General features: G+C 45.6%; 1 protein-coding gene across 1 annotated transcript in view; it reads left to right on the forward strand.

Moving 5' to 3' along the window:
- CENPE (centromere protein E) overlaps nt 1-24,150 on the forward strand; it is a 539,120-nt gene that overhangs the window by 464,547 nt on the left and 50,423 nt on the right. Inside the window, exon 43 of the mRNA XM_033956806.1 lies at nt 8,551-8,760. Within this exon, the coding sequence (XP_033812697.1) occupies nt 8,551-8,760 (210 nt within the window). The remainder of the gene's footprint in view (nt 1-8,550; nt 8,761-24,150) is intronic.

Genomic DNA, 24,150 nt, shown 5'->3' on the forward strand with positions numbered 1-24,150 from the left:
TGCGACTCCCATAACAGTGGGAAAGTGGATATACACCTTGGCTTTTCTTAAAATTCTAACCACTGTTTTGTGTTATCTGTAATATGAAGCAATCATCCTGGCAGCCCCATATATAATCTATTATAATAATTCAATATCAATAATACAGTATTTATTTTTTATTTATATATACCACTTATATCCTAAGTTGTTTTACTTCCAGGTACTTTATCATATTTCTCTATCTGTCTCAGTGGGCTCAAACTCTATCTAGTGTACCTGGGGCAATGGGGGGATTAAGTGACTTGCCCAGGATAACAAGGAGTAGCAAGGGATTTAAACCCACAACCTCAAGGTGCTGAGGCTGTAGCTGTAACCACTATGCCACACACTCCCCACAGTACCCATCCCTAAATCATCCTCTGGCTCTAGAAATAAGCACAATCTACAGGACCTCAGTTTCCCATAAATCAGTGTTTTGCAACACACGGTACGTATACCCTTAGGGATATGGGGTGCGAGTCTCCCACCCATCCCCTTCCTCCAGCGGCATGCCCCCTCCACCGAAGCTGACCCAGAAGGCTTCCCTCTGAAGTCGAAGGAAGCCTTCTGGGGTCGCCTCCACAGTCTGTGGCAACTCCAAGCTAACTCTGTCTTCTGCCACCTTCCCGCTGCCTGTCAGGGAGTTCGGAGTCTATACAAGGCCCAGAACTAGTGCTAGCTTAACTGACGCAAGCCTTCGAGTCTATCTGCTTGTGAGGCCTTGTTGATACCGCCCCTCTGATGCAAACGTGTTAAAGTGGATGGAGCCGACATGGCTTTCCTGAGCGCGTGGACGTGAAGGCTCTTTGTTGAAGTTAGTGCCGGGCCCAGTGTGGACTCCAGATTCTGGGTCAGGCAGTGGTAGGGCAGGAGAAGGAGGAAGGTTAGAGAAGGAGAAACGGTGGACTTGCTGGGGCGGGGGAAGGAGAGAGGGAGTGATGTTGGATGTTGAGGGATGTGGGGAAATGGAGAGAGTTGTTAAGGCTGGATGGATGGGTGTAAAGAAATGTTGGGCATGGATGGAGGAGAAGGGATATGCTTCTTATGGGATAGAGAAGAAGGGAAGAAAGAGGAGGAAATGCACATGGATGGAGGGGAGGGAAGGGGAACTGAAGAGAAATAAAGATATGTACATGGATGAAGAGGAAAAGAGAAGAAGGAGGTGCACATGGATGAAAGTGAAATAGAAGGAAATAGAGGAGACGCACATGGCTGGAGGGGAAAAGATGAATTTCCAAAGATAAGTAATTTGCTAAAAATGATACTTGACAGTGTTGAACTATTTTAAGAATTATAAATCCCAAAAGCTCAGTTGTTTGGCTTAAAAACCAAATTTAATGACTGCACAGTAAAAAAATACATTAGAACTGTTTTTGCTTTCAATACAGTCACACCAGTTATATTACATATAACACTAGACAGATTCTTCCAAAGATTTTTGATAAAGGCAAAAATCTCACCCCTCTCCCATAGTCATATAGTCATCCAGTCTGCCCATAAGTTATATCCATTAAAAAATACATGATTAAATTAACTTGTCTCTTCTTTGCTATTTCAGGGCCATAGGCTATAAAGTCTGGTATTGTACTAGGTTCCAAATGATGAAGTTGCCGTCCAAGCTCACTCCAACCATCCCGTTGCTTGCAGGATATATACCTTAAAGTCTGTCCAGAAACATCCTCATGTTCCAAATTAGTGAAGTTCCCACTGATGCCCACCCCAGCCTATCCTACACCGAATCACCCTATATGGGACACAGACCATGCAGGTCTGTCCAATACCTGCCTTAGTTCTTTAATTTACATCCTTCGTTTTCTAATTAGAGATCCTCTATTTTTATCCCACGCTTTTTTAATTCCATCACTGTTTTCCTCTCCTCCACTTCCTTCGGGAGGGCATTCCAGACATCTACCACACTCTCCATGAAAAAGAATTTCCTAACATTGCTCCTAAGTCTTCCTCCTTTAACCTCAAATTATTCCCTCTAGTTTTACCATTTTTTCTTCTCTGGAAAAGATTTGGTTCTATATTAATACCTTTCAAGTATTTAAATGTCTTTATCCTATCTTCCCTCTCCCTCCTCTCCTCCAGAGTATACATTAGGTCATCCAGTCTCTTCTCATACTTTTTGTTCAAACCCCTTACCATTTTCGTCGCCTTCCTCTGGACCACTTCAAATTTTTTTATATCCTTCACCAAATACAGCCTCCAAAACTGACCACAATACTCCCAAGCATGGCCTCACCAATGACTTATACAGGGGCATCAGCATCATCTTTCTGCTGATTACCCCTCTTTCTATACAGCCTTTTATTTTAAAATTTTATTACCTGCACTATCTAAAATACTAGATGGGAAATGATAAAAACATACATAATTTCAATTAACAAACTAAAAAAATAAATTAAATAAAATACAAACACAACAAAAATGCTTCTTTAGACAAATTCAAACATATATGCCGTTAACAAATTAGTCTGTAAAACAGTTCTAGTATGAAAAATCCCAATCACTCCAGTCATATTTCTCAGTCAGAAAATGAACAGTATTTTAAAAACTTTACTTTAAAAACTTAGGTAACTTTTCTGAAATACCTGCTTAAATAAATGAGCTTATAGAAGCTTCCTAAAACATTATGTATTCTGATACATTTCTCAGATTAAGAGGGAAGGCATTACAGAGATAAGTCCTATTATCACAGTTCCTCTGTTTTAGTATTCTCAGCCCTGCAGAGCACAAAGCTGATTTTTTTTCCTGGGTTGTTTTAACTGCCTGTTAAGTTTGTGACGTACTTGGTTTTATTCTTTTTTTAATCTGCTAAATCAGTTTTGCAGTTTTTCTTTTTAATTCATCACTGATGTTACTAGACTAGTGTTTCCTAAGTAGGACCTGAAGAACCCCATTGCCAGTCAGAACATAAGAATTGCCACTGCTGAGTCAGACCAGTGGTCCATCATGCCCAGCAGTCCGCTCATGTGGCAGCCCTTTGGTCTAAGACCAGCACCGTAACTGAGACTAGCCCTACCAGCGCACGTTCTTGTTCAGCAGAAACTTGTCTAATTTTGTCTTGAATCCTTGGAGGGTGTTTTCCCCTATAACAGCCTCTGGAAGAGCGTTCCAGCTTTCTACCACTCTCTAGGTGAAGAAGAACTTCCTTACGTTTGTACGGAATCTATCCCCTTCAGCTTCAGAGAGTGCCCTCTTGTTCTCCCTACCTTGGAGAGGGTGAACAACCTGTCCTTATCTACTAAGTCTATCCCCTTCAGTACCTTGAATGTTTCGATCATGTCCCCTCTCAATTTCCTCTGTTCGAGGGAGAAGAGGCCCAGTTTCTCTAAGGTTTTCAGAATATCCACAATGAATATGTATCCCTCTCATTACAAATGAAACTGAACGAGCCCAAAACGAAACTTCTCTGGCTCGGCCCAAATTTAGAACAGCTGCCTCTACCCTCTTCTCACTGACTTCTGGCGCCACACTACAGCTTGAGTTCTCAAGCAAAGTTCTAGGCATCATTATCGACTCTTCTCTTTCCTTCAATGACCATCTCAACTCCTTGGTAAAATCATGCTTTTTTAACCTCCACATGCTGAGGAAAGTGAGATCCTACTTCTGCCAACAACATTTTGCCTTCCTTGTTCAATCTATCATCCTCTCCAGACTAGACTACTGTAATTCCATCTAAGTCTAACTAAAAAAAAGTCTTCAAAGACTTCAGTTAATTCAGAACACCGTGGCCAAGTTGATCTTTGCAAAAAGCAAATTTGATCATGTTTCCCCACTTCTGTCCAAACTTCACTGGCTTCCAGTAATTTCCAGGGTTAATTTCAAATGTGCCTGCCTAGTTTTTAAGGTCCTTCACGGCATCCTCCCTCCCCTAATTCCACTATCTTGGAAGTCCTCGAGTCCTGATACCACCAGGTCCACCCAAAAACTTAAACTATCCTTCCCCTCGCTAAAAGGCATCCTTTATGCGGGAAAATTGGGGAACTCTCTCTCCTTCAGAATCACAGGACTCTGGAATAATCTTACTGCCCCATTACGGAATCTGGGCTCCTTCCTATTATTCCGAAAGCACCTGAAAACTTGGCTATTCACAAAAATATAATGCTTTCTTCCCCCTAATACTCTTCCTCCAACCCCATTATGCTGTTCTTCCTTTATTAAGTTCTTGTAAACCGTGCCAAGCTCTATAATTATGGAAAGGATACGGTATATAAACTTAAAGTTTAGTTTAGTGCAGGGGTGTCCAATGTCGGTCCTCGAGGGCCGCAATCCAGTTGGGTTTTCAGGATTTCCCCAATGAATATGCATGAGATCTATGTGCATGCACTGCTTTCAATGCATATTGAGAGGGAAAAGAGGATGAGATGAAGAAGAAGAAGACCTGGTGTGATACAGGTGAAGCAAAACAAGTCCTTTGGATAAAGGTGAAGTAACCAGACCTCACAAGAGAAAAACCCCCTCCCCTCCCTTTTGCTCTAATAAATCAGTATATGAACTGTAAAAGATATTTCATAACCCACTTGCCAGCTGGCCTATAGTGATTGAGAAATGTTCTGTTTCTGAGTTAGCTATGGTAAGCAAAAACTTGTAAGAAGCAAGACTTAAATTCCGATGCATGGCACCTGGCCGGATATTATGCAAAGAGGAACACAGCTCATGGTCAGAAAAACAGAGTACTCAAGAACATTATTAAGCAAGATATATCATGTGTTACCACAGCAGAGAAGGAATTTTGGACTCGGAATTGCATATATGGTAAGGGGAAAAGGACATTTGCAGGAAAGGGTTAGGCCTTACGGCAAACTGAACAGACGTATAAGATGACACAAATAGATAAGCCAATAAATGAATCTACGTATGTATTGACGTATAAGAAAAACAACCAATAAAGATGTATCATGTGATTTAGGCTAACGTGGTATTGACCACCAAAAAATGTATAAAATCAGGCCTATAAGCAGAAGTAAGCTGAACAGACATCAGAGGACCCTCAGGCCTGAGGATCACATCTGTTCCATTATATGCTGAATAATTTGAAATTGTAAGCTGTTACTGATTTGTTAATAAATGTATACCTATTGAAACCAGTATATAGTGTGTGGAGTCTCCATTACGAGGTAGGCCTAGACAGCGGCCTACTTCAATATTCATTGGGGAAATCCTGAAAACCCGACTGGATTGCGGCCCTCGAGGACCGACATTGGACACCCCTGGTTTAGTGAAAGAGATTTGAATACAATGAAGGCAGTGTATGGAAATCAATCTAATGCATATTCATTGTGGATATTCTAAAAACCTGACTGGCAAGGGGGTACTTCAGGACAGATTGGGAAACTATGCTAAATTACAGACAAATGTTAAAATATAAGAATAGCCTTACCTGAAGGTGGTGAATGAGTCTCTAAATGTTCCCCACTTCTGCATGGCAGACAGTCTGTTCCATTATTGTGGCAGTGGTCTATCTAGTCCAGTAGCCCATCTTCACTGTAGCCAATCCAGGTCACTAGTACCTGGCAAAAACCCAAATAGTAGCATCATTCTATGCTACCGATCCAGGGCAAGCAGTGGTTTCTCCCCCATGTCTGTCTCCATTACAGACTAAGAACATTTCCTCCAGGAACTTGTCCAAACCTTTTTTATAACCAGCTATATTAACTGCTGTTACTACATCTTCTGGCAACACTTTACAGAACCTAAGAATTGCCAACTCCGGATCAGACCTTAAGTCCATCAAGTCCGGCAATCCGCACACGCGGAGGCCCCGCCAGGTGTACCCTAGCATAGATTTAGTCCCCATATCACTCTATGCTTCTCATAAGGAGATGTGCATCTAGTTTACCCTTACCCATATCACTCTATGCCACTCATAAGGAGATGTGCATCTAGTTTACCCTTAAATCCTAGAACGGTGGATTCCGCAATTACCTCCTCTGGGAGAGCATTCTAGGTGTCCACCACTCGCTGCGTGAAACTAGTCCATGCCTTCTTGTCCGTGTCACATTGGACATTGTAAATAACTGTTTTTCCTGCTCTATTTTGTCGATTCCTTTCAATATTTTGAAAGTCTCGATCAGATCCCCTCGCAGTTTCCTCTTCCCAAGGGAGAACAGCCCCAGTCTCCTAAGTCGTTCCTCATAATCCAGGCTCTCCATACCTTTCACTAGCTTCATTGCTCGTCTCTGCACCCTCTCCAGCAGTTTTATATCCTTCTTTAGGTATGGAGACCAATGCTGGACACAGTATTCCAAGTGTGGTCTGACAATCGCTCTATAAAGCGGCATTATAACTTTCTCCAATCTACTCGTGATTCCCTTCTTTATCATGCCTAGCATTCTATTTGCTTTCTTTGCCACCGCCGCACATTGCGCCGATGGTTTCAGGGTCCTATCTATCAGTACACCCAGGTCCCTTTCTTGTTCGGTCTTTCCCAGAGTTGCACCTGACAATCTATACTTGTGTTCCTTATTCTTTCTGCCTAAAAGCATCACTTTGCATTTTTCCACATTAAACGTCATCTGCCATTTCTCTGCCCATTTCTCCAATCAACTCAAGTTGCTCTGGAGTTCCTCGCTATCCTTCTGCGATCTGATTGCTTGGCATAGCTTTGTGTCGTCTGCAAACTTGATGATTTCACTGGATGTTTCCTCTTCTAGGTCATTGATGAAAATATTAAATAAGATGGGCCCAAGTATCGAGCCCTGGGATACACCGCTAGTCACTTTCTCCCAGTCTGAGAACTTCCCATTTATGCCCACTCTGCTTTCTGTTCTCCAGCCATTTGCCTATCCATCTTAATATATCTCCCTCTATTCCATGGCTTTGTAGTTTCCTGAGAAGTCTCATGTGGAACCTTGTCGAACGCTTTCTGAAAGTCCAAGTATATAATATCCACCGGTTCTCCATTATCAATTTGTCTGTTCACAGTCTCAAAAAATTGAAGTAAATTCGTCAAACATGATTTTCCTTTCCTGAATCCATGTTGACTGGCTCTCATCAGGTCGTGTGTGTCTAAGTGCCGGACTATGCTATCTTTAATCAGCGCTTCAACCGTCTTTCCAGGGACAGATGTGAGGCTCACAGGTCTGTAGTTTCCTGGCACTCCTCTCGATCCTTTTTTAAATATCGGTGTGACGTTTGCTATCTTCCAGTCGTCCGGTATCTGTCCTGTTCTAATTGACAGGTTGCCAAGTTTTTGCAGTAGTTCTCAGATTTCAACTTTCAGTTCTTTTAAGACTCTCAGGTGAATTCCGTCCGGTCCAGGAGATTTGTCGCTTTTAAGTTTGTCGATCTGGTGGTAAATCTGGTCCAAGTCCACTTCTACTGTGGTGGTGAGGCTGTCCTCTGCGACTCCCTTAAACACTTTCACTGTTTCAGATATTGTTGCGGTGTCCTCCTTTGTAAAGACAGACGCAAAGAAGGAATTCAGTCTGTCTGCAATTTGTTTGTCATCCTTGATTCACTCTTTTCCCCCCAGGTCGTCCAGCGGTCCCACTGCCTCTTTTGCGGGTTTTTTCCCTTTTACGTATCAGACCTTAATTATTCTCTGAGTGAAAAAATATTTCCTTCTATTAGTTTTAAAAGTATTTCCCTGTAACTTTGCGTTTTGACGGAGTAAAAAAAAATCGATCCACTTGTACCCATTCTACACCATTCAGGATTTTATAGACTTCAATCATATCTCACATCAGCCGTCTCTTTTCTTTTCATTTTTTGATCATTTTTGAGGGGCAAATTATGTACTTTGACTTCTCTTCATCAATTATTACTCACTGAAAAGTAGGCCAGCAACTTCAGATTCTGTTCCAAGTGTCCCATTACTAATCATCACATTATTACAAGAATCCAGGATAAGGCCATGATGTCTTCTAACTAAAAAAGTCTGCAGGCCTAGATGAGAGACTCTCTTTTCTTGCCAATGATCTGAATACATTTTCTTTTGAAGCAAGTGTGAAAAGCTCAACCAGTGAACCATGGAGACCACACTAGCTGTAGATACACTCAACCTTTTAGGCTTCTGTATCTATGAATAGTCTGCAGATTTCGCTTTATTGAAATGGGAATGCCATCAAAATAGGAAGTGAGCTCCTCCATGACACATGATGTCGTGTATTCGTTTAGTATAGGGGCAGAGTTAGGGCAATTGGATTTTGCTGCTGTACATTTGTTAGGCCTGCTGAATAGCACATCTGGCAAAGTAGGCTTTTGGTTCTCAAAAGCTCATATCTTGAATTGGTTAGTCTGGGGCATTACCTACTCTTCACCAGCCTAGCACATCTTCCCCTTTTAAAGTTTTTTTCTTTAATCACTGACTTTTCTTTATACATTCAACTGATGTGTTATGATAACACGGTACAATCCAGAACCATTTTTATGACTAGTATATTCATATTATGTGATTGATGGATTCCTTTTAAGAGCAGAAACATTCTGAAGTTTGCATTTTGTTACATTTTAAACCTGAGGAATAATTTTAAATTTGAATAGTTTATTAAAGTGTTTTTAAAAAAATGTCTTTTGCTGCAGAAAATGTCCGAAGACATGTCAGCAGTAGAGCATACTGTCACCAGTATATGGGATGATCTACAACGAGAAGTAAATGCTAGAGAAAACATCATAGAATTCTTGAAAGAATATACCAAATGTAATTTTGATGATACAACACTATTTGAAAAGATACAGCAAGAGAACAAAAGAATTACACAAGTGATGCAACTGCAGGCCAAGACATTGCAAGTAAGCATGACTAGTGCAATGGTTGGTATGAATATGATGATTACGAGATGGTGATACATTATACTTTAGTAGCATATAACAAATATTTTTCCATGTCCATATCGTCATAGTTTTGCTGGTCTCCTTTTTTGATTTGGCACAACTGAAATTTAGTTCTATGATGTCCCTTCTGGATTCCATACTCTAGGTGTTAAATTCCTTTCCGCGATCCGGAAGTTGCAGAAATCCAAATACTTTTCAGAGCGTGTACTCCTCCTACCTTAGAGAGAGAGTTAGAGGAGTATATGCTCAGAAAAGTATTTGGATTTCTGCAACTCCCGTATTTCAATTTCTGCAAGCAATTCATGCAGAAGTCTTCTGATCTGTGCTGCATCTTTTTTTATTTTGATCACTTAAAGTTGGCTTTTTTGGTGGCTTCAGTGCCATGAGACCCCTTGCAGTGTCCTCTGTCTGAATAAAGGACGCAGTTCTGCTGCTTCACAGAGAAACTTCGATGGACCTGTGAAGCCAGCCTGCTGTGTGCCACCCTTCTCAGACTCGGGGTCCATTTCCCTGGGAGCTTGCTTGCCCGCTGACTTGGTCAGGGTTTTAAACACAGGCTGTATGTGTCCTGTGTAAAAGTACCTCAGGGCTTCAGGGCACAGGCTGCATTTCCTGCCCCTGGTCACGTGGAGAACTTCCATGGAGATGAAGGTTACAGTTGGTGTCATTCCGAAAATCTAATCTGGTCATGATGTCATCAGTAATGCAGCAGAGGGAATTCCCGGGGAGAAAGCCATGAAGCAGCCTGTTTAGAGTGCTGCTGCTCTGGAGGGAGGTATGTAGGGCTCGCGGTCGGTGGGGTTCGGATGGAGGGTAAGCGGGGGTTCGGCGGGGCAGGGGGGTGCTCAAGGGTTCCTGCTGCACAAGGGATGGGAGGGAAAAAAGGATAGAAGCTGGGCAAGTGTTCTGCACGAGGGAGGGAAGGATAGAAGCTGGGCAAGGGTTCTGCTGCACAGGGGGATGGGAGGGAGGGATAGAATGGTGCTGCAGAGGGAAGGCATAAGGGGATGGGTTAGAGGGGAGGAAAGAGGAAGAATTGGGGTGAAGAAGAGGAAGGGAAAGATGATCATGTACATGAAAAAAAGAAGCCCTACCCTGAAAATAAGACCTAGTGCGTTTTTGGGCCCAAAATTAATATGACACTGTCTTATTTTCGGGGAAACACGGTAGTAGTTGTACTCTGTCTACTACATGTGTGGATTGTGCCAAATTGGTACCAGAACAGCATCCATGTATTGCGTGCCACAGCACACTGGGGGAAGGGCAGGAGCTTCGGGCTTCGCTTCCTCTAAGTCCTCTAGGGCTGGGGAGCCAGCCTGGATACGTAATATCCACAGTGAGTGGCCACAGAGTGTGTATTTTCCCCAGATTTTATTCAGCTCCTTTGGAGAGTATATACTTAGGACCCAGCTACTTTGACGCAGCCAGCAAGCATGTCATCTTCCTTCAAGCCGGTCATTCCGGTGCCTGAGGTCTATGGTTCCTTAACCCTGTCCTGGAGGACCCTCAGGCCAATCTGGTTTTCAGGCTAGTCCTAATGAATATGGAAGTGATAGGCATGTAAGCCTAAGCCATTCATATTCACTAAGGCTATCCTGAAAACCCGATTGGCCTGGGGGTCCTCCAGGACAGGGTTGGGAACCATTGCTGTGTACAGCCTTCCTCTCATACTGCTACATCTGGACTGAATTAGTTGTCATAACAGATATTATGCCTATCCCTTTTTCTGAGACTTTCTAGACTGCTGATACCCTTGCTGGGACTAGTCTGCACAATATCTTGGAGCCTCTGGATTTGGCTGAGGACACCACTATCCACTGACTCTTAAGTCTGTCTCTGTCCACCATTTCATTGCTGATGCTCTAAAAGAGCTTACATTGAAATGTCTCAGTGTTGTGTCATGGACCGTTCTGATTTGCTGTCCCTCCCCCCCCCCCTTTTTTTCCGTCCCACCTGCATCTTATCGGTCTGGTGATGGAGCAGTGGGATACCCCAGAAAGTTCTTTCCAGCTCTTTAAATTTATGGCTAGATTTTATCCACTGTCTTCTGATATTCAGCAGCCCAAGGCAGATTCTGCAGTGGTACAGGTTAACTAGGCACACAGGCCTCCCTAGCAATGGAGGTGTAATGCTTAGACTCCCAGGATCGCAGTGTGGACATTATCTTGAAAAAGCTTTTTGAACTGACTTCTTCGTGTATCAAGGTTGTGGCAACAGCCAACTTTGCAGCACATGCTTATCACACAAGATTGTGATGTGTACCTTCTGTGGAGGAGGATGCCTGTCCCCAGCTAGTGACTGATGATATGGATTATGTGGTGGATGCTCTCATAGTTCTCAGTCAGGGCTAAGCTTATGCTTTGTTGGTACGCTGGACTCTTTAAATCCATCATTGGGCTTGGGACTTTGCCTCCAAGGCCACATTAAGCAGACTTCCTTTCAAGGGTCAGCTTTTTGGGAGTGGGTCTGGATGCCCTTATGGCTAATGTGCGAGCAAGTGGTGGAGACAATGGTGTCTGCCACAATGCTTGGGTTGGATTGTCAAGCCAGTTGATGCCGTCGCAGACTTTGAAGTATCTAGACCTTCTCTTCGGCACCCTCCAGGGACAAGTGTTTCTTCCTGAGCCATAAACAGATCAGAGATCTCCTGGATCTTCCAATTCCCACTGCCTGGCATTATTTGCAGGTGCTGGGGTCCATAGCAGCCTCCCTGGAGACAGTCCCTTGGGCCAGAGTGCACATTCACTCTCTACACAAGTCCCTCCTCTCTGGGTGGTGTCCGCAGAGTCAGCCCCTTCAGATACTGCTCCCCTGGATGGAACCAGCTCGTAGTAGTCCCCGTTTGTGGCTTCGGGGGGGGGGAGGTCTCTCCGCCAGGGCAAGCCTCATTGGTTCACACAGTGGATCACTTTCAGGACTGATGTCAGCCTGTTGGGCTGGGATGCTCACTGTGGTGACCACTAAAGGGTCAGAAGTGTTGGTCGATCAGTCGTCTGGAGCCTTCGGGTGATTCGGCTGGTGTTACTTGCTCTCCAGCCCACTCTGGAAAGGAAAGCAGTGCGAGTGTTCTCAGACAGTGCTATGGTGGCGTATGTGTATCGTCAAGGGGGCACAGAAAGCTCTCATGATGTTTCGCTAGGTGGAGTTACGTCTTCTGTCTCTCTCTACAGTAGCCGGAGTTGACCATGTACAAGCAGACTTCCTCAATCGACAAGTCCTGGACCTGGGAGAATGATTCCTCTCACAAAGAGCATTCCATCTTATCATGCAGTGTTGGAAACAACCACAGATGAACTTGATGGCTTCAGCCAGGAACTCTCAAATGTCAGGTGCTTCTTCAGTCGAAGAACAGAGTGCGGAAGTTTAGGTCTGGATGCCCTGGTTCAGCCTTGGCCAGCTCATGAACTCCTTTGTGTTCCCTCTGTGGCCTCTGGTTGGTCAGGTCATTCACTGTATAATATTGTATTCTGGTTTGTTGATCCTAGTTTCTCTGGACTGGCCTCATCGTCCGTGGTATGTGGATCTCATACATCTTCAGTGGGACTAGAGGCTCAAGCTCCCTCTTCATCGTGATCTTCTCAGTCAGGGTCCAGTGCTCATGGAGAACCCACAGCGCTTTGCTCTTATGGCATGGCTCTTGAGAGCTGAGCCTTGATGGAGGGCAGGTATTCTGATATGATTTTGATGCTTTTGAAATCCAAGAAACCCTCTACTATTACTTCTTCTTCCAAGAAAGGAAGACAGCAAGGTAAGGAAGTATACACATACACACACACAAGCAAAAGGGAAGCAAACACAGAAAAGAAGGAAGGAGTAGGCCCAGGAAGGACCACACATCAAAGGAACGAAAGGCAAGGAAGGCACTGAAGAACAGTAGCAAGGGCAGAAGACAGGGTAGAAGCAGGCCAAGAAGGTAGCGCACACACATACACAGAGACAGCAGTAACAAGCTCAGCAGGACAAGAAAAGGCGGACTCAAGAGAGAACACAAGCTAAAGGAGAAGGCAGCCACAGAGGGTAAACAAGGGACAAATAGCACAAGCGCATAAGTAAAAGGAAGCGAAAGACGAAGAAGGTAAGGAAGAGACAGGCACAGGAGAGAACACACTAGCAAAGAGCAACAGGACGCCTAGAGAGCGGACAAATATGGAAGCGGAAGGAACCCGAAGGATGAGCTTCCCAGTGTACTGCACGGACTGCCACATGTATGACTACCTCCCCTCCGGACAGCAGTCATATGTGTGCGGACGATGTCAGGAAATGGAGAGCTTGAAGAGGACAAGAAACATCTGACACCAAGGTAGAGGATACCCACGGAGGAACCTTGCTGGAAGAAACGAAGAACACCAAGGACACAGACCTGCGACCGACACGGAGGCTGAAAGAAGGGAAATCTGCAATCTTGGTAGGAGACTCAATCCTGAGGCACGTTGACAGTCACATAGCAGGAGGGAGAGAGGATCGGCTAGTGACCTGTCTCCCAGGAGCGAGAACAAAGGACATCGTTGACAAGATTGAGAGAATCCTGGAAGGAGCAGAGACGGAAGAGACAGCAGTGATAGTCCACGTCGGGACGAATGATGTCACCAGGAGGGACTACAGCAAGAATGCACTGACTGAACAATTCAAGATCTTAGGAAGGAAACTGAAGATGAGGACCCAGAGGATAGCCTTCTCAGAGATCCTGCCAGTACCGAGGGCAGAAACGAAGAGGCAGACGGAGCTACAATCAATTAACGCATGGATGAGAAGATGGTGTGAGGAAGAGGGATTTCTCTTCATGAGGAACTGGACAACGTTCTGGGGAAAGAACAAGCTTTTCAAGAAGGATGGTCTACACCTGAGCAAGTCTGGAACTAGACAACTAGCAAATAACGTCAGAAGAGCGATAGAGCAAGCTTTAAACTAAGTAAAAGGGGAAAGCCGACAGTCGACCTGGTATCGACGGTTCGGGAAACAGTATCCAGTGAGGGTACTGAGGGGAAAGATTACGGGGAAGACACAAGTAGCAAGCAACAGACTATGAACAAACAAGGGAGTCAGATGAAGCGAGAGGGGGAAAGGATGAGCATGCTGAAAGGGGAAGTCAAAATGGGACTGGATGATGAGAAGGAACAAGAGGAGGACAATAGGAACACGCCACAAGGGGAAGGCAATAGGAATCTACCACAAAGAGAGGACAAAAGAGACAATACTCAGGAGTTGGCAGGTCAGGAAGGGGACAGAATGAAGAATGGAATGCAAGGGAAAATAGAAAGGAAGGGAAAATGCCGGGAGTTGAACTGCATGTATACTAATGCAAGGAGCCTAAGGAACAAAATGGGGGAACTAGAAGTCATGGCCAATAATGAGAGACTAGACATCATAGGGATCACAGAAACATGGTGGAACGAAGAAAACAAATGGGACATAGTGCTGCCAGGATACAAACTCTACCGAAAAGACAGGACTTACCAGAAAGGGGGAGGAATAGCACTATACATAAGGGATACCATTCACTCAACCACTGTGGACACAGCAGCGACAAATGCCCAACTGGAGTCATTGTGGATCAAAGTACCAGGAAGCAATGGATCCGAGATAAAGATGGGACTGTTCTACCGCCCACCAGGGCAAACTGAAGCTGAGGATACAGAAATGGTAGCCGAGCTGAGAAAGGAATGCAAGAACCCAAACACCATAGTTATGGGAGATTTCAACTATCCTGGTATAGACTGGTGTCTTGGAAATTCAAAATGTGCAAGGGAAACGGAGTTCCTGGAAGCAGTCCAGGACTGCTTCATGGAACAACTTGTCGAGACACCAACAAGAGGATCAGCAATTCTGGATCTGATCCTCAATGGGCTGAAAGGACCAGCAAAGGATGTGGAGGTCATGGGACCACTAGGTACCAGTGACCACAACATGATTCAGTTCAAAGTGCAAGTAGGACTACCTATGGGAAAGAGAACCAAGGCAACAACATTTAACTTCAAGAAAGGGAACTATGATGCCATGAGACAAATGGTGAGAAAGAAGCTCAGAAACAGCTCCAAGGAAACTCGGACTGTGGAGCAAGCCTGGTCCCTATTCAAGGACACAGTAAACAAGGCGCAAAACCTATATATACCAAGATTTAGGAAAAGTTCCAAGAAGAATCAGACGAGGGACCCTGCATGGATAACCAGTGAAGTAAAGAAAGTGATAGGAGACAAGAAAAAATCATTTCGGAAGTGGAAAAAAGATAAAACTGAAGGAAACTGGAGAGAGCACAGGAAGCATCAAAAAGAATGTCACCGAGTAGTCAGGAAAGCCAAGAAAGAGTATGAGGAGAGACTGGCCAAGGAAGCAAGAAATTTCAAACCATTTTTCCGATATGTGAAAGGGAAACAACCAGCGAGGGAGGAGGTGGGGCCCCTGGATGAGGGTGACCGGAAGGGAGTGGTGAAAGAGGAAAAAGAAGTGGCTGGTAGGCTAAACAAGTTCTTTTCGTCGGTCTTTTTTTTTTTTTTGAAAAGTATGTTTTATTAAATTTTCAATAAGAAAAGAACCAAGCACTCAAGTGCACATGGTGTACAACAAATGTCATGAATACCAAAATTCTGCTCAAATTCACCAACACAATCTTGAGCCCTCCCCCCCATCCCACCCACTCCCACCCCCCTCCCATAACCCAAACAAACAAACAAATCAGAACAAAGGTCCACTCTAGTACAGTCCAAATTCTATAGTCAAACATTTAACAAATGACTTCGAGCTCTAGATGTTAAAGTATCCCAGAAGGGAGCCCAACAATGACAGAACAATCTGCCCTGTGCAGAGTCCAGACTAGCAAAACAAAGGCGCTCCATGGAGGCGTGCTGTATCATCAATGTCCGCCAGCGCGAAAGCGTCGGAGATGCAGACGAAATCCAATTAAGTAGAATAGTCTTCTTCCCCAATAGTATAGAGCGGGCAAGAAAGCTTCTAAACCCCTTTGGAGCTGACAGAGGCACAGAGTCAAGGGTAAACAGCATCTGTTGATCTAAGGAAAAGTTGTAATTCCACATGTGTTGAATATGCACACACAGCTGTTGCCAAAAAGCTTGAATCCGAGGACACATCCAGAACTGATGTCCCAAAGTGGACGGAGAATGAGAACATTTAAGGCAACCATCAGACAGGCACATCTTCGCACGATATTGATATGAAGTAGATCTATACAAACGATGTAAAAATTTATAATTCATTTCAAACAGAGTGACACTGTGCGAAACTCGAGCCGTTCGAAAGACCCCCCTGCGGATCATAGTAGCTGTTATCTCACAGGAAAGATCATGTGACCATTTTAAAGCATAAGAGTCATAGGAAGGCTCGCCCAGACATTCCTGTAGATGACGATGATGAAATCGCAAAGGAATCGGTACCTGAGCAGATAAGCTCAGCGCTTCAGATAGAAGTTCCATACAACGGTCCGCTATAGAGTCCCGTGGCAAGGAGGCAATGTAAGAGGAAAGTTGAAGGTAAGAGAACCAATCAGTAGGCCTCCAGCCATGGTCTCGCTGAAGTTCTTCAAAGGATTTCAAGGCGCCAGTGGAGTGCACCAATTGAAAAATATATTGATTAGTAGGCAATGTCCACACTTGAGAAGAAACTGGGTCCATACCCGCTGTAAAGTCACCATTACCCCGCAATGGTAAGTAAGGAGTAACCTGAGAGGTAAGCTTGAGCTGATTACAAAGTACTTTCCAAAGACGCCGCAAAGGCAGTAGAAATAAGTCTCGTGCTGATGAGGTCTTCCTTGGCAAGTGAGAAGTGTGTAGCAGGTAACTGAAATGATATGGAGCACAGAGCAACAATTCCTGTGTGGAAGCCGAAAAATGTGTAGTCCCCCGGTACCAATCGTTCAAATGTCTCATCTGGCACGCCCAGGATAATAAACGAAGACTCCGAAGACCAAATCCTCCGCGATCCCTAGGGCGCGCCAGATGAGCCAAAGACATACGAGCCCTCCTCCCACCCCACAGGAACTTCTGCAAACATTTCCCCAGAATGTTATCATGACGTGCGGAGAATAATACAGGTATCATTTGAAACACATAGAGCCACTGGGGCACAATTATCATATTATACAACGCTATTCTACCCATTAAAGAAAGCGGGTAACTCCTCCAATTCTCCAATTTTTGAGTTGTGGAAAGAACTAGAGGGTCCACATTGAGAGCATAAAGTTGGGAAGGATCAGGAGAGACAACCACACCCAAATAAGTAAGATGACCCGGTGCCCATGATAGGAGAAAAGGTCCCCTCCACTGTGTCTGCACTTCCGGGGTCAAGGGCAAGACTGAAGACTTTGATTTGTTTAGTACCAAACCCGAGTACATACTAAACTCATCCAGCAACTCTAAAGCTCTAGTAAGAGAAAGTTCGGGAGATCCCAAAGTTAACAAGAGATCATCAGCATAAGCTAAAACTCTCAGTTGGGAGTTACCCTCTGGTAGACCCTGGATAATATCATCTCGCATTATAGTGCGCAGGAGAGGGTCTAAGTAGAGTAAGAAAAGGAGAGGTGAAAGAGGGCTACCCTGCCGCGTCCCGCGCGCTATCGAAAAAACAGGTGTGTAAGTACCATTGACCGAAATGCAGGCCGTAGGATCGGTGTAAAGCAAGTGTATCATGTCCAGGAACCACCCCTCAAAACCCATGTATGTGAGCACTTGGAATAAATATCCCCAATTTACCTGATCGAAAGCCTTTGCTGCATCTAGCCCCACCAGTATGCCTGGAAGATCAGTGTCCCTTGAGCGCTGTAGAGCAGTGAGTAGTCTACGAACATTTAGCACCGAGTGGCGATGTTGAACAAAACCCACCTGTTCCTGTACTATCAAAGTGGGCAATAAGGTGGCCAATCTATTAGCCAATATTTTGTCCAATATTTTGATGTCCACATTAATTAGTGATATAGGTCTATAAGATTCAATGTCCGTATCAAGTTTGCCCGGTTTAGGTATTAGGGTGATGATTGCCTGGTTAGCCCCCCGCGGGAAGGACCCTCCCTCAAGCGCTGCCGTATAATATGCCTCCAATGGACCACAGAGGGAAGGAAAAAGAAGTTTATAGAACTCAGGAGTAAATCCATCGGGGCCTGGTGACGTACCTCCCTTAAGCTGCTTAACCGCCCCCTGAAGTTCTTTACCCTGTATAGGACGATTTAAGTAGTTACGATCCAGTGAGGTCAAGCGGGGTACCCCCGCATCCATTAAATAATCCTCCGCATTCGGTCCCCCCTTCCCTTCCCTGGAGGCATAAAACTCCGTGTAATGTTTGAGAAAACCAGCGGATATAGCAGGAGTAGTTGTGAGCTCCTCCCCCGAGCGCAGCAAAATACGGGAAATATGGCGATTAGGACGGTGAGGTTTAGTCAAATTAGCCAAAAGCCGTCCCGCTCTATTCCCAAACCTATAGAATTTAAACTTCCAATAATGAAAGTAATGTTGTGTGCGTTCATGTAATAATGCGTTCAATGCGTTCTGCGCCGCTACCATGGCCTCCTGAGATTGAGGGGAAGGATGCGAAAGGTGAGCTCGCTTCAGACGTTTACATTCACTCTCTAAATGAAGAAGGCCCCTGGAAAGGCGGGCTCTATGGGCACTGACATAGGAAATGATATCCCCCCGCAGTACAGATTTGGCTGCCTCCCAAAAGAGCACGGGCGTATTCCTATGCTGTGCATTGAAAACCTCATAGTCATTCCATTTCTGTGTAAGATATTTTTGAAAATTCAAATTTTTAAATAGGTAGGAAGGAAATTTCCATGCCCCCCCAGGCATATTATCCGTACCACTTAAGATGTCTATCCAGATAGGACAATGATCAGACACAGAAATAGGACCCACTTCGGATGCTCCTATCATAGGCAGATAAGCAGTGGATGTCAGTATGTAGTCTATACGGGAGAATGTGTGATGCGCTCGGGACTGATGGGTGTAATCCCGTTCCGTGGTATGAAGTACACGCCACGGGTCTATAAGATCTAAAGTGTCGCATAAGTATGGAATACCTTTCGTGGGGCCATGATGTTGTGAGGAGCCCGGTCCCGTTCTGTCCATACTAGGGTCCAGGACTTGGTTAAAATCTCCCAACACTATCAAAGGATTAGTAGGATCTCGGACTCCCAATCCCGTGATAGAAGTGAAAAAGGAGTGCTCATATTGATTGGGGGCATACAGCATTAACAGATTGATAACCTTCCCTGACATAATAACCTTACACATTAAAATCCTTCCCAAGGTATCCCGGTAAAGTTGTTCCACCCTGCCCGGAAATCCCCTGCGCACCAAGAGCACCACCCCTGCCTTCTTATTAGAGGAAGAAGAGCAAAAAATCTGCCCCACCCATCCTCTAAGGAGTTTAGCGTGTTCAGCAGCAGAAAGTCTTGTCTCCTGCAAACAGGCCAAATCTGCCTTATGATGCTGCAGACGCTGAAGAATCTTACTTCTCTTAACAGGGGAGGTTATACCGCATACATTCCAGGATAATAGTCGAATAGTTTGGGAAGTCATGGAATAGGAAAGGTACAGACAAGTGCCCAGTTCCACTTACAGAGTCTCCCCGGCTCCCAGCCAAACCAGGGAGAATAGAAAACAAGTCTGTCCGTTGGTGTCACCAAGAAAAGCACAGTATTTGGGATTATCAGAAACTGTATCAGAGTGGACAATGCAAACAAGAGTGTTATGATCAAGTGCACAAAACTCAATCCCCTCTCCCACCTACCCCTACCCAAACCCAACCCACCCCCTAACCCCCCCTTCCAATCTGTCCCTACCATCCCCCCACTTACTCCAAGATAAGGCTACCCTCAAACCCTCCCGGGCTTAAGATAGCAAATCACGTGTGTGAGGCTATCCGATCCCCACCTTCCTCCTCAGAAAGTGAAATACACTGCACCTACAACATTTAAACAACCAGCAGTAATTTGTGAAACCCCCCAATACCAGCATTGTAATAAAGACAGAATGTTATGCTCATGTAGTTCCTGCCGTGGACTCTGCACGATTAATGAACTCCCCTGCTAAGTCTGCAGAGTCAAACACGTGCCATTTCCCATTTTGGTGTATTTTCAGCACTGCAGGATAAAGAAACATAAAACGCCTCTTTTGTTCCACCAGCTTAGCGCATAGGGGGTGAAAGACTTTGCGCCGGTCAGTCAGCGCAGCAGAGTAATCCTGACCAATGCGCACCGGTAAAGTTTCATAAGTCAGAGGTTCTCGTCGGGCACGGTAGGCTCTCAGCAGTTCCACTTTATGACGATAATTATGTAATTTTCCAATGATAACTCTGGGTCTCTGGTCCGAACCCCCTTTAGGACCCACTCTATGTACCCTCTCAAAGCGGGCTGGGCCCAGTGAGGATGGCATGGGGAGCTCACTAGCCAGCCACGACTCCACCACAGATAATAACGCTGTATCAGAGATGGTTTCTGGGAGTCCGATAAAGCGCAGGTTCCCACGGCGAGAACGGTTCTCTAAATCCTCAAGCTTGTCTTGACAAGAGTGTAGCTGCTTGGTGAGGGAGGCCACTGTGGATTCCATTGCCGTGGCCCCATCTTCCACCGCCGAGACCCTCGTCTCCAGTTCAGTCACCCTCGTCGAGTTGTCCTCCAGCAGCGACTCCAGTTTGGTTAATTGGCTGGAAATAAGCTCCATCCTCGGCCCCAGCGCCTGTATAACCACGTTGTGGAGCTCTGTGAGCATCTCCGGGGTAAATGCCGCTGTCGCCGCCACCGCCTCAGCACGAGGCGCGGCCGCCATTTTATCCTCCCCGGGCCGCGTCTTTTCTCGCTCTTTTTTCCCCGATTTCGCCGCCATCCGTGCCCCCGGAGAGCTTAAATACTTGTCCATGCAGTACTGACCCGTTGCTGGCAAAAGGGGGAGCAAAATCGCTAATGCGAGGTGCGGTTTTTATGCCGGATGAGGGGCAGGGATCCGGAGCCGATCGAACTCACAGCCGACCAGCTCACAGCATCACGTGATCTCCCTTTTCGTCGGTCTTTACAATAAAGGACACAACCAGTGTGCCAGAACCGGAAAAAATCTTCAGGGGAGATCAAGAGGGGAAATTATCATGCATGGAGGTAAGCCTCGAAGACGTTCTCAGACAGATAGATAGATTAAGAACGGACAAAGCTCCGGGCCCAGATGGGATCCACCCGAGAATACTGAAAAAGCTCAGAGATGAAACAGCAGAGCTACTGCAGCATATTTTCAACCTGTCCTTGAGAACAGGGGTAATCCCGGAGGACTGGAAGATAGCGAATGTTACACCGATCTTCAAAAAAGGATCGAGAGGCGACCCGGGAAACTACAGACCGGTGAGCTTAACCTCTGTTCCGGGGAAGATGGCCGAATCACTGATCAGGGAAGGTATCAATGAGCATATAGAAAAAAAATAATCTGATGAGATCGAGCCAGCATGGTTTCTGTAAAGGCCGATCATGCCAGACAAATCTACTGCAGTTCTTTGAGGGGATAAATAAGCAATTGGACCAAGGTGACCCAGTAGACATTATATATCTAGATTTCCAAAAAGCCTTCGACAAGGTGCCCCACGAACGCTTACTGAAGAAACTGTGGAGCCACGGGGTGGAAGGGGATGTGCACAGATGGATCAAAAATTGGCTGGCAGACAGGAAACAGAGGGTAGGAGTAAAGGGGCACTACTCTGACTGGATAGGGGTCACAAGTGGTGTTCCGCAAGGGTCAGTGCTGGGACCACTGCTGTTCAATATATTTATTAATGATCTAGAAATGGGGACAAAGTGCGAAGTTATCAAGTTCGCGGATGACACAAAACTCTCCAGCAGGGTCAGAACTGTTGAGGAATGCAAAGAACTGCAGAGCGACCTGAACAAACTGAGTGAGTGGGCAAAAAAATGGCAGATGAGCTTCAATGTGGAGAAATGTAAGGTCTTGCACATAGGGAAAGGGAACTCCATGTACAGCTACGCGATGGGAGGGAGGGCACTCGGGGAAGGCAAACAAGAAAAAGATCTGGGGGTATTGGTGGATGACACAATGAAGCCGGCGGCGCAATGTGCAGCGGCCTCAAAAAAAGCGAACAGAATGTTGGGCATTATCAAAAAAGGTATCACTACCACAACAAAGGAAGTTATCCTGCCACTGTATTGAGCAATGGTGCGCCCACATCTGGAATACTGCGTCCAATACTGGTCGCCATACCTCAAGAAGGACATGGCAATACTCGAGAGGGTCCAGAGGAGGGCAACGAGGATGATAAAGGGTATGGAGAACCTTTCATAAGCCGAACGGTTAGACAGGCTGGGGCTCTTTACCCTGGAGAAGCGGAGACTGAGAGGGGACATGATAGAGACTTATAAAATCATGAAAGGCATAGAGAAGGTGGAGAGGGACAGATTCTATAGACTAGCAGGGACAACTAAAACAAGAGGTCATTCAGAAAAACTGAGAGGAGACAGATTCAGAACGAATGCAAGGAAGTTCTTCTTCACTCAGAGGGTGGTGGACACCTGGAACGCGCTTCCCGGAGAGGTGATAAGACAGAGTACAATTCTGGGGTTCAAAAAGGGACTGGATGACTTCCTGGAAGCGAAGGGGATTACAGGGTACAGATAGAGTTACCTTACAGGACATTGAGCGAATAGGGTATGGATATTTTAGGTTAGATAGGGAACACTTCCAGGTCATGGACCTGGGGGGCCGCCGCGGGAGCGGACTGCCGGGCACGATGGACCCCTGGTCTGACCCAGCAGAGGCAATGCTTATGTTCTTATGTTCAAAGCCTGGAAGACTTTCAAACAGTGGTGTGCTAAGGACCAGGTGAAGCCGGAACCGGGCTCCAGTGGGTCTGGCTTTTCTTCAGCCAGGCTTGGATAAGAGTTTAGCTTTGGCCTTCCTTAAGGTTCCGGTAGCAGGCCTTTCGAGCTTCCAAGCACATAGAGGTTCCATTTCTCTTACTGCTCATCCTGATGTGACCAGGTTTCTGAGAGGGGCGCATCACTTGTGATCTCTTTCATCATCCTTTCCCTTCGTGGAATCTTAACATCGTTCTGCAGGGCCTTGTGGATGCCCCATTAGAGCCACTGATGGATGCTTCTCTTCTGGATCTTCGCCATTGTCTTGGTTTGGCGTATTTCAGAGCTTCAGGCTCTTTCGTGCAGGAAACCCTTTTTTATGGATCATGGAAGCGGGGGTGGTTCTCCATACAGTATCATCAAGCTGTATATACTAAAGCTCCAAGTATGGGAAACAAGATTCTGGATCTAGAAGCTGTGATGGAAGAAGAGGAGTTGAATATAGTGGCGATCACGGAGAACAATGACTGGGATGTAGTTATACCGGGCTATAATCTGTTCAGGAAAGAGAGGGTAGGAAGAAAAGGAGTGGGAGTAGCATTATATGTTAAAGATCATATTAAAGCTATATTGTAGGCACATGGGATCTCTCTAAGAGAGAAAGAGATAATGGTTACTGCTGATGGGCAGACTAGATGGGCCATTTGGCCTTTATCTGCCATCATGTTTCTATGTTTCAATTGCAGGATCTGCAGGGCAAGGAAGAGGCACTGTGGATCAATTTGGAAAGAGGGAATGGTGAATATATTTACATTGGTGTGATATACAGGCCTCCTTCACAGACAGAAGAAATAGATAGAGATTTAATAGTAGACATTCAGAATATCTCTATAAAAGAGGAAGTCTTACTTATAGGTGATTTTAACATGCTGGATGTTGACTGGGGTATCCCTATTGCGGGGTCTTCTAGAAGTAGGGAGATCCTGGATTCTCTACAAGAAGAACAGTTCCAGCAGTTGGTAATGAAGCCCACAAGGGATGGGGTCATACTGGACTTAGGCCTAGATTCATTAAACCTCCAAACGTGCACGATCCATTTCCGTTTGCATGCCAGCCGACGAATTCAGTAAAGGCCTGCATGCAAATGGGGACAATCGTTAACACGCCCCCTACCCACTGCCAGAGCGATCCCTGCTCATGAGCACACCCTGGCAGTAGTGACAGGAGAAGCAGCCTCCTGTCACTGCTGTCATGGCTCAGCCCAGATCTCTCTTGCCTACTCCCGGACTCTCCTGCTCTCTGCCGCCATTCCATGCAGTGCAAACCCATGGTTTTAAAGCAGGCCTGCACTGCAGAGAATGGCGGCAAAGAGCAGGAGAGTCCGGCAAGCATGGAAGAGAGATCGGGCACAGGTCTGACACACCGGCCCTGCCAGACACCCCCCACAGGCTCCAATCTCTCCTGCCTGCCCTGCCCAGATCTATCTTACCTGCTCCCAGACTCTCCTGCTCTCTACCACCGTTCCCTGCAGTGCAAGCCCGTGGTTTTAAAGCGGGCCT

This window comes from Geotrypetes seraphini, chromosome 1 (genome assembly GCF_902459505.1).
Source record: "Geotrypetes seraphini chromosome 1, aGeoSer1.1, whole genome shotgun sequence".
Lineage (NCBI taxonomy): Eukaryota > Metazoa > Chordata > Amphibia > Gymnophiona > Dermophiidae > Geotrypetes > Geotrypetes seraphini.